This window comes from Phodopus roborovskii, unplaced genomic scaffold (assembly GCF_943737965.1).
Source record: "Phodopus roborovskii unplaced genomic scaffold, PHOROB, whole genome shotgun sequence".
NCBI classification, from domain to species: Eukaryota; Metazoa; Chordata; class Mammalia; order Rodentia; family Cricetidae; genus Phodopus; species Phodopus roborovskii.
Genome location: NW_026126571.1, coordinates 10419143 through 10435410, shown reverse-complemented (window position 1 = coordinate 10435410; position 16268 = coordinate 10419143). Strand labels below are relative to the sequence as shown.

The following is a 16268-nucleotide window of genomic DNA, read 5'->3' as shown; positions in this document are numbered from 1 at the left end:
TCCACAATCATACTGGAGTTGACGCTGAGTATTAATGATGGTCAATATTTAACACACTACACCGACTACAGACGCAAGAGTGCTTGGGATAGTCTTCCAACCCATCCCAAAGACTGTGACCAACATCACCCTCGTAAACTAAAAGCGCCAGAGATTTAAGTAAAAACACGAACTTAGGACCTGGGTTCCTACCGTCCTCTACTATGTAAAGAGGTCAGAGGACAAGGAGCAGGAGTCGATTCTCTATTGTCACCGTAGGGGTCCCGGGGATCGAACTGGCACTGTCCGTTTGGATTTCATTCTAAGTGACAGTAGTCCGTTTCCTGCCTAGTCCAACTGCGCACCCGACTCCCCTGCGCGTCCACCTAGTAACCCCAGTTCCCAGCACACAAATTAGCGCCCGGGCGCGACCCGGAAGGAGAGCCCGCCCTTCCGCCGCCCACTCGCCAATCACCGCGGGCTCCCCTTTGTGGCAGGCGGGGTGGGAGGCGGCGCGTGCGCAGTGGCGTCGGCGGCCCTTCCGGCGCGCGGGGCGCAGGCGGGGCGCAGGCGGGGTGGACGGACGCGGGCGCGCACGCTAGCGCGCACGCATGCACGCACGCACGCACGCCCTGCTCTCGCGCCGCGCCGCCCCGCCGCGGTTGTCCCCGCGTACACCAGCAGCGCCGTCACTTCGGCAGAGATGCTGCGGGCCTGTCAGTTATCCGGTGCGACCGTCGCGGCCCAGGTGAGCGTGGGTTCTCCCCGAGGGGCGCGTGGTCACGCCGACTGCAGGCCGCCAACCGGCAGCGGGAGAGGCATCCGCGGTGCGCGGCCCGGGGCACGGTGGCGGGGCAGGGAGCCGAGGCGGCCCCAGGGCGGCCCTCGACTGGCGTGACTAGAGCTTAGCGCCGGAGGAGCGCGCTGGGGTGCGCAGCGCTCGCAGGGAGGCGTGGCTTCGGGCCCGCATCCAATCAGCACCAATCCTGGCCGCCGGCGTCCCGGCCCGCCGGTTGGGCACGTGATAAGTTTCCAATCGTGAAGGTCGGGGCTGGAGAACTACAATTCCCAGCAGGGATTGCTTCCCGGAGCTTGTTGCATCTCTAATTAAAGCAGGTTCCTGGACTGGTGGGGAGCCTGCGTTTTTAGGGGTCAAGGTTGCAATGAATCGGGGTGGGTTGCTGTTTGTTTTCGTAGTCGAGAGCACCTTTTTGAGCTATTCTCACTCTACGATAAAGAAAAAGTGAAAGATTTATCGTTGCTGGAGCTTAAACTTCTGGTGCTTGAGGAAGGACAGGAGTCATGACCTTGTGCTCATTTCTAAGATTAGTTTGAGGATCAGTGTCTCTTAAGTACTTGCTACCGTGTCTGACATTCAGGTGTGATAGGCACCACGTTTAGCTTTTTAAAAGAAGATTTCATAACTATTAATATAACTTTCTGCCGTTGAAAATAAAATTAAAAAAAAAAACCCTGTTTCCATGGCTCAAGATCTTCAAGACATTAATACTTTGATGAAAGGTTGTGGGAAACATGTTGCTGCTCGAGAAGTAATTGGGAAAAAAGTCCCCAGACTGGCTCCTCTAGAGATGATAGAAGTTTAGCAGGTTTGTTTTTGTTTTTGTTTTGAGACAGGGTTTCTCTATATAGGCCAGTCTGGCCTTGAACTCAGAGGCCTCCTGACTGCTGGGGTTAAAGGATGGACAAGCGATTTTGTTTTTTATGTTTGTTTCTCTCCCTGCTCATCAGCTTCTTGCATAGGAAAATGAGGCCCGTGTTAGTTTTCTATTGGTATTTATCAAACAGGACACATTAAGCAGCTTGTAACAACACTTCCATTGACTAGTTTACCATTTTTTTTTTGTAGTAATCTGGACATTAGTGTTGTGGGGTCTCAGCTTAGAGTGATACAAGACTTTATTAAGAAGCATTAGCTGTGCTGGTGCCGTGATTTTCATGTGAAGATAAGTACTTTTTCCTTCCTCCAAACTCATAATTAGCAACATCCAGCCTCTCTGCAGGTGTTGTAGTAAAGCCCATTCTGTCCCAGTTCTTGAAGCCTGCTGCTCTTGGCTTTTCGAACCTGCTAGCAATTTCTTGCCACAAGGCACTTGGAGGCAATTCATAACATGTGCATTTGCTGTCACCATGTACTTCTGCCTTTAACATCTCCATCATTGATGTTTTGTTATTAGGCTCAGCCCATCCAGGTAACTTCCCTAATTCAGAGTTCACTTTTGGGAATCTCTGTCAGAGACTAAAACGTGAATGCTACTCTCATCGAACATAAAATTCATAGGTTTCTTGCCGTTACCTTTTCATTCTTTCTATAGTGTTGGATATCGTTGCTCACTTTGTGTGTATGAGAGAGAGAGAAGGTAGGTAGGTAGGTAGGTACTCACTCACTCACGGAGGCCAGAAGAGGGCATTGGATTCCTCAGAGCTAGAGTTAACAAGTGGTTTTAGGGTTCCTGACATGGTTGCTGTGGAACTGAACTAGAGAATTAAGCACTTTTAACCAGTGAGCCATCTCTCCAGCTACATGATATTGTTGTTCTTTGGAACTGATTTTGGCTTCTCTTACGTAATATTTTAGGTCCTGTCTTATGCTTTATTCCTCCCATGTAACGTGTATGGTTTTTCTGCCCGCTGCCGCTGGTCTTGTCCCACTGCCGCACCACCAGCCCCAAATAATACACAGAGACTCTGTATTTGATACAATGCTGTTGGCGCGGTTACTTGTTTCTTATCGGCTAGCTCTGCCTTAATTATTAACCCATTTCTGCTGATCTATGTATTTCTCTTACCGGGGAGCCGGCGGCATACTGCTTTCTTCAGACTCTCCATCTTGACTCTTCCTTACCACTTCCTCTTTCCTCCTCGTCTCCTAGTCCTGCCTATCTTGCTTTCCTGTTGGCCAACAGTGCTTTATTCATTAAACCAGTATGAGAAACATATTTACAGAATCACATCTCCCATCATTTCCTCTTTTCTGTCTAAATAAAAAGAAGGGTTTTAACCTTAACATAGCAAAATATATTATACAACAGTTATCAAGTAAGAATCACAGTTAACAATATTTAGTCCATTAACATTTAGCAAGATTTGAAGAAAATATTTCATCATCTATTCTATCTTTGTGTGTCTAAAGTCTAAGTAACTTATCTTTAATCCTAACTAATGAAAACTATAACCATAACTATCTGTCTTCAACTCCTTCAAAGACCACAGAAGGATAATATATAAACTCTAGAAATGACAGAAACAACTCACTGCCTGGTCACCCGAAGTTCTTTTGTAATCTTCCATCTTCAGCCCATAGGCCATAGTGTGTCTGACAGACTCTCCAGTAAAGCAGAAAACTTTATACTGTCTTCTTGTATTGGCAGTTTGTCAGTCACTTTTCTCCGTGTCCTGCATACTGTCTCGAAGACTCTTCCATGAAGCAGGATCTCTGTAGCAATGTCCATCTTGAATCAGAAGTCACTTTTCTGTGGGTCCTGCATGTCCAGTTTATACAGCATAAAGTCAAACAGTCCAGACAAGAGCAGTATCTTGTCCAAATGGCTAGTCTTGCCATATTGGAAGTAAACTCCATAATGAGTTTCTTCAATGTCCATCTTCATCTTCCTTTCTGACGCAGGTGGTGTTGCCAGGAACAATTATGTCTCATTGTCAAGAAAAACCCTAAACCATTTTAAATGCCATATTCTGTAGGTCTTTGAAAGATTTGAAGAATTCCTATCTATCTTAAATACATCTCTGTGTATCTTGAAAACCCTAACTAAACTCTAAGCTTTGACTATCATAGGTAATTATCTATAATCTGTACTACATTATACATTACATTTCTAAATGAGCTATACAAACAAGAGGAGAAATATACATATGACAAAATTGACCTTAAATTGTATCAATAAATGAAAATCCATTCCAAAACAAAGTATTCATATCTATACCATAATCCCCTTTTTACCTTTAAAAAGAATTGGCTGTGATCATTACCCATTTATAACCAAGTCCATTTAAATGAAAACAAACATTTATAAACAATATTTGGGAATTTGGGCGTCGTTCTTTCCAAACTACTTCCTGCTGACAGGGGGCGCTGTCATGGGGGATCCTGAGAAGTTGCAGAAATCTTGGCTGTAGTCTTCGAGGCTGCTTTGTCCAAGCTGTTTTGAATGTTGGATCATCAGCGACTGTTTCAGGGGGCCTGGCTTGATCAAACCACATTAGTCTGGAAGGAATCCATAGCTTTTCATTTTCTGTTGAAACAAAAATAGAAATCCTTTTCCCCAGTAACTTGTCCTTGAACTTAAATGTTGGAGTCAAAGCATTTTTAAAATATATAAATTGAATTAATGCAGCAGCATTTCCTTTATCAGTTGTTGTTATTTCCTCAGCAGTCAAACAATGCAGAGACAACACAATAGCATACAATAACCAGATTCTCTCTAAGCTTTTCATCTTTACATGGCTTTATTATTACTCCATTTCTTTTCTTTTTTATTTTTTGAGACAGGGTTTCTCTGTGTAACTCTTATCTGTCCTGGAATTCACTCTGCATACCAGGTTTACTTTGAAATCACAAGAGATCTGCTTGCCTCTGTCTCCCAATTGCTGGGATTAAAGGTGTGTGCCACCACACCCAGTTCCTCTTTGTCTATTTAAAACCATTTTTTTTGTTTCCCAAGCCTATGTATTTTTTTAAAACACACTGTAAACTTTTAGCACCTTTTGTTAACGTGAATATGTCTCTACTGTAAATCTTTATCTTTTTTTTTTTGGCCATGAGTCTTTATCTGTTAAACAACAACATTGTTAAAATGAAAGTCTTTGTTTTTGCCGCGGTTTACCAAAGATGGTGGCGGGTACTTTTACTGCCAGCACTGAGAGCTGTGCTCACCGCCTTGGTCTGCAGTGCCACCCAGAAAGCATTTTAAGTGGAAGTTCTTACTAGCCACGTGGGCGCCATTTGTAACGTGTATGGTTTTTCTGCCCGCTGCCGCTGGTCTTGTCCCACTGCCGCACCACCAGCCCCAAATAATACACAGAGACTCTGTATTTGATACAATGCTGTTGGCGCGGTTACTTGTTTCTTATCGGCTAGCTCTGCCTTAATTATTAACCCATTTCTGCTGATCTATGTATTTCTCTTACCGGGGAGCCGGCGGCATACTGCTTTCTTCAGACTCTCCATCTTGACTCTTCCTTACCACTTCCTCTTTCCTCCTCGTCTCCTAGTCCTGCCTATCTTGCTTTCCTGTTGGCCAACAGTGCTTTATTATTAACCAGTATGAGAAACATATACACAGAATCACATCTCCCATCACTCCCACCCCTATTTTCTTCTTCTGATTCTGCTTGTTTTCCTATTTTCCCCATTGGGGATTGCTCCTAGGGGGTTGTGTGTGCTTAGTAAGCATTTTATCACTGATATATATCTGTATTGTGTATGTGTGTGTGTGTGTGTGTGTGTATGTATATGTATATTAATATATATCGTCACAGCTCTCTTCATTTGACTTTATTTTTTCTCCTGATATAGGAGTCTCACTTCGTTGCCCAAATTGACTTAAATTTGATTTTTTTGTTTTATTGCCTTGATCTTGCAGGTAGGTACCTGAAATTTTTTTTCTACATTCTTTGATTAGGGATTAGATCAAGTTTCAGAACCTTCATCCCAGAACTTTCATCCCTAAGGAGATGACTTTCTTTTGTTTTTTCAAGACAGGATTTCTCTGTCCTGGCACTCACTCTGTAGATTGGGCTGGCCTTGAACTCACTGAGATCCGCCTGCCTCCCGAGTGCATTTATGTTTGTGAGTTCTAATTTGTTATCAATTTACCAAATTATTATACTTTGGCAAATCCCACCTGCTTACATATTTTCTGTCTTTTCTGTTTCTCTTCAAGTAAGTATTTCCTGGCTGGTAAAGGACTTTTAGAAAGTGAACATGTAACATCACGCTCTTTGTTCAGGATGAAGTCTTGCTCCTTTGCACACTCCGCCAGGCTCTTCACATCTGTGTTCTATTCTGCTCCTTCCCTGTCTTTCCCGGTAGTACCTGTAGCAGAGCCTTCACTGGTGGTCCTTTTGTTTGTTTTTGTCTGCCCTCTACACTGGTCTTTGCTTGACTCACCTCCTTTTCAGGTAATTGCTAATACACCCCCTTCCCTTCAGAGAGGCCTTTCTTTTATAAAGTGGGCTTGAGACCACTCCCATTTCTGCACTCGTGTTTGTATGTCTTAGCATTACTTGATATGTATTTCTTTTTTTAAGATTTATTATGTATACAGTGTTCTGCCTGCATGTATCCCTGCAGGCCAGAAGAGGGCACCAGATCTCATTACAGATGGTTGTGAGCCATCATGTGGTTGCTGGGAATTGAACTCAGGACTTCTGGAAGAGCAGCACATTCTTTTAACCTCTTGAGTCATCTCTCCAGCCCCTGACAGTATATTTCTTGTGTGTTTTTTTACATTTAAGTGTAAGTTCCAAGTTAAGTGTGGTGTTGGATGCCTGCAATCCCCACTGCTCACCCATTAGAGGGGGTCTAGCCTGGTCTCTGTAGTTAGGTTTCAGGTTAGCCAGGGCTGTATATAGGACAATCCTGTCCCACAGAAGTCTTTAAACTCCACAACTAGCCTGTGCCTATATTTTTTGGTGCTATATTTCTGGTAGTCACAGTCCCTGGCTCCTAGTAGATGCTCAATAAATGTGACACGCTGGAGCCATCTATGATATTTTTTTTCTTACTCTGAACAAGTGTGCTGACATTCTTTAAAACTCACCCATGAGGCTTTAGGGCCTCTGGTGATGTATTAAGGTTCTCTAGAGAAACAAAACTGTGTGTGTGTGTATGTGTGTGTATAGAAAGCTTGGTTCATAAGGGCTGGGTTCACATAGTTAATGGGAGCTGGTAAATTCAGAGTCTGCTGTGTGGGCTGGCAGAGCAGAGACTGAGGAAGCCAGGTGTGGTTGCAATCTGCAGGCCAGCAATATGGAAACTTAGGGGCCCAGCATGCACAACTCCAGTCCAAAGGCCCAGTGCCAGGCAAGTCTTTGCTTTTATTCTAGGCAGGCCTTCAGCTCACACGTGTTATTACTTAAAAAATTCACCACTTTAAATATTAACCTTACTCAAATACATGCCCCTTACACACACACACACACCCATCACCATCAGAGATGGTACCTTTTTCATTCTTTAGTTTAACTTACTTATCCTTGAATTTTCACATGTATTTTTTCAGGAATGTGCTTTTAGGTCCTTCCTCGGTGTTTTTCTTCCCTAGTCTGTTCCTTTTATCCCTGTCCAATCTCTTCAGGTTCAGTCTTTGAGAGGTGACCATTAGGGTTAGAGGACCTGAGTTTTCAGCCTGGGCTAAGCCTCCCCCCACACATCATACTTGGAAGTAGTCATTTGCACGGAATACATTCATTTGATCTAGGTCAAAAATACTGAGAATAATATCATAAGCTTTCTTTGTCTGTACCCTAAAAGAAGAGGGGAGGGGGCTGGAGAGACACTCAGTGGCTAAGAAGACTAGTTGCTTTCTCGTTCAGAGGACCTGGGTTTCCTTCCCAGCACCCAAGTAGCAAACAACTATAACTCCAGTTCCCAGGGATCTGATGATGCTCTCTTCTGGCCTGCATACACGTGTATGCTGTGTACACACATCCACGCACATAAATAAAAATACAGAAAACATTTTAAATGTCTTAGTTCTATTTGTCTTTATAAATATAATACTTATGTAGTTCTTTGTTATTTAAAAAGTTTTTGAAATGTTTTTTCATGCAATTTATTTTGATCATATACTTTCCTCTCCCCTAGCCTTTCTGTACCTAACTTCATATTCTTTCAACAAAGTAGGGAAAACAACAAAAAATAAAGAGAAAAGGATAAACTTAAAATAGAAGCCAAAGCAAAGCAAACCACAAAGCACATACACACAAAACGTGGACTCCATTTGGTGTCAGCCCACTCCCTGGGCTGCCTTGCAGTGTAGTTGGTGCATCCATCGGCACTCCATGGGAGAAAAGGGCCTTCCCTTTCCCAGCAGCTGTCACTTGCAGTAGCACCTACTGTAGGGCTGGGCTCTGTGTCCCTCCCTTTCTCAGCGCTGCAGCTTTATCTGTTTGGGACTTGTGCAGGTCGGATGGGTGCTGTCACAGTCTGTGTGTTGATGTGTTAGCAGTCTTGTGTCTTGAAGAGGCGGTTTCCTTGGAGCCATCCTCCACTTCTTTCTGCTGCTTCTGTACAGAACTCTGAGCCTCGAGGGAGGGGTTTGATACAGATATTCTATTTAGAGCTGAGTGCTCCAGAGTCTCTGACTCCCTGCACTTGTCCAGTTGTGAATCTCTTTGTTAATTACTATTTATAACAAGAAGAATCTTTTCTGATGAGGGCTGAGTGATGCTCTGGTTTATGGGTAGAGCAGTGCCATTGGGAGTCATTTTATTGCTATGTTCCTTTAGCAGAATAATAATAGTGGGTTTTTCCCCTAGGCCCATGACCTATCTGGTCTCAGGTTCTTAGCCACTTTAGCATTGTTGTGAATGCGCTCCCTGACTTCCAAGAGCACTGCACATATATGGTGCACAGATACACATTCAGGCAAAACATCTATACACGTTAAATGAAAATAACCCTTTAAGGAAAAAAGGAGGAAAGACTACTGTTTTGATGGTAAACCGGGCAGCTTGTTGAAGACCTTCACCGAATTTGTCTGTTGGTGGAGCAGACTGTCGGCCACACATGCTGGAAAGTAGTTGTGTCCCTCTGTGCAGCCTTCTCTTTGCTCCTGCTCGTGTTTATTAGCCTTCCCTTCCCTTTCTCAGGACCTAAAGGTCACTGCAAAAATGCTGGGCCTGGTGATACATTACAAGGACAAAAAGAATAAAGAACTGGTAAAGAAAACACTCAGGGAAGATCAGGAGACCTAAAACACTTTATTAAAAAAAGAAAAGAAAATGATTTTTAAAATGCATGTTAATAAACACTCAGAGATGTTGAGGCCAGGGTCTAGGGGCTGCTAACCCAGAGTTATAAGCACATCTTACATAATGTAGCGTTCCCACCATGGCAGTCGTGGACTCACCCCCTGGACCTGTAAACCCTAAATAAACTTTCTTCTGTAAGTTGTCTTAATCAAGGTATCTCATCATAGCAAGAAAATAATTATTAAGATACTTGAGAGTGAAAAAATGAGGGACTATTTCAAATATACGATAAGGTCCTGGTATCTAGAAAATGCAAAGAACTCCTGCAGTTTGACAAGAAGTTAACTCAAAAACTATGTGGTGGCACACAGCTTTAATCCCAGCACTCGGAGGCAGAGGCAGGCTGATCTCTGAGTTTGATGCCAGCCTTGTTTATAGAGCCAGTTCCAAGACAGCCAGGGTTACACAGAGAGACCCTATCTCAGAAAACAAACAAAACAACAACAAATTGTATAGCGCATGAGTAACCATCTATGTAAAGCTAGTATATGAAACACGGAAAATTGTTGGTCCTAGGAAATTTAAGTCAAAGCTAAATGAGGTACTAAGCTCCTACCCATTCCTATGATTTTTAACATAGGAGTGCAATAACGAGATGTTGGTGAGAACATAAATTGGAACCCTCAAACATTGTTGATGGAAATATATATGTGTGTTGCTTTGAAAAACAATTTGGAAAGCCTGGAGCAGAAGGCAGTATATTGTATGATTTCCCTCCTAGGGATTATCCAGAGTAGACATTCATAGAAACAATGAGCAGATAGTAGCTGCCAGGGTTAGGGATGAGGTGACAGAGGCAGGAGGGATGTGTGGCAGTTTAAAAGAGCCTAGGCTTCCCTTTGGACGGTGAAAGCCTCCTATGATTTCTAGAACTTGGTAGTGGCTATGATTATTATTCAGCCTTGTTGATATACTTTGTATCACTAAGGTTCAAATGATGACCTTACCAGACACAGAAATAAAACCTGCCAGCGAGTATTAGAAGCAGAGTTAGACAAACACTTTATATTTAGGGAGTGAAAGACAGAACAGTGTGAGTTTTAATAAAACATGCTGATTGCAGCTGATTTAAACCTATCAAATGTCCTTAAATCCTTGATGTAAATCAATACTGTTTTTGAGCAGGTAAAAACACGTGCTGCCAAGGAAACCACATGGAAGGAGAGACCAACTCCTATAAGGTGTCCTCTGCGCTCCATGCATGTGCTGTGGCTTGTGCACATGAATACACATACAAAAAAAAAAATAAATTAATGAAAAATGTATTGGGGGGCTGAGTTAAGAGCACCTGTTGCTCTTGTAGAGCCAGCACCCCGATGGTGGCTCACAAGTATCCATAACTCCAGTTCCAGGGGACCTGATGCCCTCTTCTGTTCTATATGGGCACCAAAAATGCACATGGTACATATACATACATGCTGATAAAACACATAAAAAGTAAGTTGAATAAATCTAATAAAATTTATTAAGTAGAAAAATTATTTAAAAAATATAAATCTGCTCACCTAGCCACGTAACAAGTCCCTTGAGTCAGGGGAAAATAACAGCATTGTTCACTGCTTCTGTTCTAGGTTTTTTTTCTGGAATCAACTAAGCAATTGTTGACCCTGAAAATGGTGCCTGAGACCCGTCATTTCCCAGTACTCCTTTCTCTTATGCTCGATTGCTGATACTGGCTCGGCTCAGCCTTGGAAGTCATGTTTGTAGCATCTCTGTGTTTGGGTTTCCTCACAGCTTAGCAGTTGGTTCTGAGAACAGTCAGGCAGAACCCATATCCATTATGTTGTAGTCTGAGAAGGCACAGAGCATCACGTTCACTGTCCTCTGTTAGTGAATTATTAACCAAGCCTGCCTTTGCACCTCCCCTGACCCCATCCCTCTTCCCTAACCCTGGCAGCCACTATCTGTTTACTATTTTTATGAGTTTGTCTATTCTAGATAATCCTCATAGAAAACATCATACAGTATCAGGGAAGAACACATAGAATTCATGTTTGATAAGGAGCAGCACATTTCTGGAAGAGCATTTGGCACAGCTGCATAGTTACAGTCCGTAGTATCGCACTCAGCCCTATTTTTGTGGGGGTGAGGGCTAATACAATTGACACCGCCCCCATGTACATGTGTAATACATTCAGCCCTATGTTTTGTAGGGAGAAGGTCTGAGCAACTGATATTCCTTCCCCATTGCAACCCTCTCTCATAGTGTCAGCACTAGACCAGGAGCTTAGCTTTTTTTTTTTTTTTTCAGATTGTAAAATGGGTAAGACACTGTTGATGTGGCCTTAAAGTTCTTACCCTCCTCCAGTTTTATTCTGGAAACCAGAGTACTAATGTCATCTGCTTCCTATTCTATATCAGCATCTACTGGGGTGACAGGCACAGGATAATTTCTGTGGATAGTTTCTTTCAGAAAAGCAAGAGGTACCCAGCAGTCACAGTCAGTTCCATAACAAATGCAGAATCCAGCTAGATATGATCCTTGATTGGGGGTCATTCATGGTGCTTGGGATTTTTTTCTGTGCAGTTTTCAGTTCTCTCCTTTGAGTTCTTGTTTTTTACACCTTCTATTTCTTTTCCAGAATATGCAGAGTGTCTGCACCTAAGTCACAGTTGTGGCTGGTTCCTTTTCTCTTGGAGCATCCAGCACCTTTTTTACTTTTACTTTTTTCTCTGTTTAAATTTAGTCTGGGTTGTTCTTCACCATGTATTAGGAGTTAGACTTTGCTGTTGCTGTGACAGATATGCAAGGTAAACAGGGAAGATTTATTTGGCTTATTGTTTTAGAGAGCACAGTCCATCCACATAGCCTGCTTTTCTGGGCCCATAGTGGAAGCGGAACATCTTGGGAATGGGTACAAATACGTGACAGAGGAGATTCATACCTCTTGGTGCACAAGAAGCAGAGAGGATTCCATGAAAGGACTTTGATAAGGCACACAGCCCAGGGTCATGCCCCCGTAACCAGTTTAGAAAGCTTATGGAAAATTCTCATGGCATTCAAGAAATAAGTCACATATATGACACTTAAAAGCGCCAATTGGGTCTGATGATTCTCTTTTCAAAGTATTAAAGGTTGCTTATGTGTAATCCTAGCGCTTGGGAGTTGGAGGCAGGAGGGTCAGGAGATCAAGGCCAATCAGGACTATGTAGACTCTGTCTCACAGAACAACAATGACAACAAAACCAGCTGGGGCCAGCCAGACGGTCCTGGTAAAGGTGCTTGCACAAGCCTGGGGAGCCTTTTGAGCCCTTTAACCCACATACGGGTGGAAGGGGAGACCTGACTCTACAAAGTGTCCGTTTTATCCCCACACATGTTCCATGGCATTGCAACTTACCCACCACTAAACAAGCAAACAAATAAATAACAGGACTGAGGGATAGCTCAGTGAGTAAAGGCACTTACAGCCAAGTCCGAGTTTGACCCCCCCAGATCCCACATAGGAGAAATAGAAAAATGGCTCCCACAAGCTGTTCTCTGACCCTTACACATGGGGTGAGGCCTATGTGTGCACGTATACACACTAAATAAATGAATGTAATTTAAACACGAAAAAAATCTTAAAAATTAAATGACAAATATTTGTTTTTTTTTTTTTTTTTGCATTACTGTTTTGAGGTTTGGGGGTTTGTTTTGTTCTTGATTTTTGAGATAAGGTCTCACTGTGTATCTCAGGCTGACCTGGAACTTGTAGCCGTCTTCCTGCTTCAGCCTTATTTAGGGGTGGGATGGGGGTTAGAGACGGGGTTTCTCTTTGTAGCCCTGGCTGTCTTGGAACTTACTTGTAGACCATGGTGACCTTGGACTGAACTCATAGAGATGTGCCTGCCTCTGCCTCCTGTATACTGGGATCACAGGTGTTCACCACTGTGCCTGGCTGTGCTTCACAGAGATGTGCCTGCCTCTGCCTGCTGTATACTGGGATTACAGGTGTTCACCACTGTGCCTGGCTGTGCTTCGGCCTTTTTAGTGTTGGTGCAGGACTGGTTTTAAACATCCAGAAAAGTGTTTTGTGGTGCTGAAGGGATGGCTCAGGGGTTAAGAGCATTGCCTGCTCTTCCAGAGGTCCTAAGTTCAATTCCCAGCAACCACATGGTGGCTCACAAACATCTGTAATGAGATCTGGTGCTCTCTTCCGTCCTACAGGGATACATGCAGACAGAACACTTGATACATAATAAATAAATGAACCTTTTTAAAAAAAGTGTTTTGTGGTGGATTTTTTTCTGAATATAAAGTGATTTTTGTTTTAATACATTTGTAATAAAATATTTTTTCTGAAAGCTTCTGAGATTTATTTGTTTTGTATTTTGAGATGGTCTGGCTCTGTGTCTTAGCCTGTAGTTTGTGATCTTTCCTAACCTGCAGTGTTGGAGTTAAAAGTATGAGGCATTATGCTTCCAGATTTCTTTAAAGTATTGATGTAATGTCTTCTCTTCCTTTAGAGTTGTTTGTGTGGGAAGTTTGTTCTCCGTCCACTACGACCATGCCGTAGATACTCCACTTCAAGCAGTTCTGGGTATGTGACTTGTCTCCCTGGGACCAGTTTCTTTACTGTGTGCTAATGATAGGTGTGCTGTGTGTCAGTGTGTGTGAGTGTGTGTCTGTGAGTGTGTGTGTGTGTGTGTGTGTGTGTGTGTGTGTGTGTGTGTGACTTTGAAAGTGGACATGGCTGCATAAATTAACTTTTATTAAGGAAACAGTATTCTGATCACATCCGTGGTTTCAGTTACCCATGGTCATCAGAGGAAGGCTGAGTGCAGTACAGTAAGATTTTTCTTTGCTTTCTTTCTTTTTGTTGAGACAGCCCTAGCTGTCCTGGAACTCACTGTGTAAACCAGTCTGGCCTGAGAGCTCTGCCTGCCTCTACTTCCTGAGTGCTGGGCATCAATAATGTATTTTGAGGAAAACCACGTTTACAAAACTTTTATTGTAATATAATGTAAAAATTGCTCCATTTTATTGTTGCTGTACCTCTTTTTTGTATTTGGTTCATAAGTTAAGCTTTACCATAATTACATATGATAGGAAATACAGCATTTGATTCTTCTGTCTGTGGCTTCAGGCATGTCCTGGGGTTCTTGGTACAAATCCACCAGAGAAGAGGGAACTGGTGTATTGCACTGAAGCTTTGCTCTGAGTCCTTTCTGTCACGTCACTTTGGGGGAAGCTTTGCTTGTTGGTAACTGTGGCACAGGGCACACATGCTTGCTTCTGTTTTATGGGAGTGCGCTTAGGTCCTGACTACATGTCTATAAGTTTAAAAAGTACTTGTTAGTCCTGGTGACATTTTATTGTCTTCCTTTCCCAATTTGGGACATGCTGACTTCTCCAGCTCAGAAATTTTCAGATTGAGATTTTGTTGAAAAGGAAGTTCTGCTCTGTAGCCCAGGCTGGCTCAGTCTTAGAGCAGTCTTCCTGCCTTCGCCTTTAGAATGCTAGAATTGGTTTTTTGTAAATGATTTACAAACATTATTGTACTTAGAGAAAAGCTTAGAGAAGAGGAGCTTTGAAAGTCAGTGACTTGAGGGACTTCAGAGGAAATCTCATAATCTCATAATTGTGAACATCGAGTTTTAAGGGTTAAATAAGAGGCTGCTTGATTCTTTTAAAGTTTTTGTTCTCGGGTATAGAATTGTTATTGCATATAGAATTGTTAGTGCATACGGCAGACATGTTGAAAATGATGAAGAAAGGTGGTTTGCAGCTGTGGTGTTGCTGTGGGCTGCTGTGTTCTGAGTCAGTGGTGGAGAAGTGGGAGGGGGCGTCTGGAAGACTCAATAGGAAAGTGGACAAAGGACAGCAAGAAAGTGATCTTTTTCCTATTTCTCTCTTAGGTTGACTGCTGGTAAAATTGCTGGAGCTGGCCTGTTGTTCGTTGGTGGAGGGGTTGGCGGTACTATCCTGTATGCCAAATGGGATTCCCATTTCCGGGAAAGTGTAGAGAAAACGATACCTTATTCAGACAAGCTCTTTGAGATGGTTCTTGGCTCTGCACCTTATACTGTTCCCTTACCAAAGAAGCCGGTAAGAATTTTTTTGTTGTTGTTGTTTTGAAGACAGGTTTTCTCTGTGTAACAGTCCTGGCTGTCCTGGAACTCATTCTGTAGACCAGGTTGGCCTTGAACTCACAGAGATTTGCCTGTCTCTCTGCCTCCTGAGTGCTGGGCTTAAAGGTGTGAGCCACCACTGCCCAGCGGAACTGGAAAAATTTTTAAACAGTATTTCAGTTTATGCTATAGAATACTTTCACTCAACTGTTTATTTTTGAGACAGTAGCTCAGACTCTCCTTGAGTTCCTTATCCTCTGGCCTGCTAACTTCTGGGATTACAGGCATGTATCATTATACCTGGCTATGGAATACTTTTTAAAAGCATCTGGACATTAGTATTTGTGTATAACTCAATGCAACTTGCCAGATGTATGTCAGTTCTCCCAATGTGAACTAACAGTAATCTATACATGTAGAATTTTAGCCTTTGGGAATTCAATAAATACTCTTAATTATAACATAAGAAATAACCACACTGCATAAGGGTAAATCAAAGAAGTATGTTGAACAAAGGTAGCTGGTCTGTGGAGTGAGGCACCATTGTGGCCGTGTGCCTGACTCCGTGCACTAAGAACATGATGTAGAGTGGTCAGGATGGGACCGATTGTTGCAGCTCACATTAGACAAGGAAAAAAGTCACAGTTGTAGCTGCCTGCTGTTTGTCGAAAGTGACAGGGATGTTTCCAGTGTTCCTGGAGCATTGTGCATATCCTTCAGTTTCACTTCATACAAACACCTTAGCTTAAGATTTTAAAAGATATGTGTATGTGTCCGTCTGTCCATCCGTCCCAACATGAGTGTGGAGGTAAGAGTAAATTTTGGGGAGTGTGTTCTTCCACTGCGGGGTCCAGGGACCAAGCTCAACTTGTCAGGCATGTACAAGTGCTTTTACACACTGAGCCATCTTGCCAGCCATAGCTTAAATTTTTTAAGCTCATCTTTAAAACAAATTCATTGCATCTCCAGGGATTAGAGTTACAAGGTGGTTATGTCACCATGTGAGTGTTGGGAATCGAACTTGGGTCTTCTGGAAAAGCCTCCAGTGTTCTTAACCACCAAGTCATCTCTCCATCCCCCTTTTTAAACTTTTTATTTTAAGCATGTGGGTGTTTTGTCCTGTATGTATGTATGTTTGTGATGTTCGTGTACTGCAGGTGTTCCTGTGCCCATGGAGACCACCAGAGGATGGCAGTTGGGAACTGCCATGTGGGTGCTGGAAA

General features: G+C 42.9%; 1 protein-coding gene across 4 annotated transcripts in view; it reads left to right on the top strand.

Moving 5' to 3' along the window:
* The first annotated feature begins 598 nt into the window (after nucleotides 1-598).
* Immt (inner membrane mitochondrial protein) overlaps nucleotides 599-16268 on the top strand; it is a 37633-nt gene continuing 21963 nt past the window's right edge. For all 4 annotated transcript variants that reach the window (XM_051203198.1, XM_051203196.1, XM_051203197.1 and 1 more), the window contains exons 1-3: nucleotides 599-727; nucleotides 13441-13514; nucleotides 14833-15022. In XM_051203198.1, coding sequence (XP_051059155.1) covers nucleotides 683-727; nucleotides 13441-13514; nucleotides 14833-15022 — 309 coding nt within the window. In that variant the 5' untranslated portion in view covers nucleotides 599-682. The remainder of the gene's footprint in view (nucleotides 728-13440; nucleotides 13515-14832; nucleotides 15023-16268) is intronic.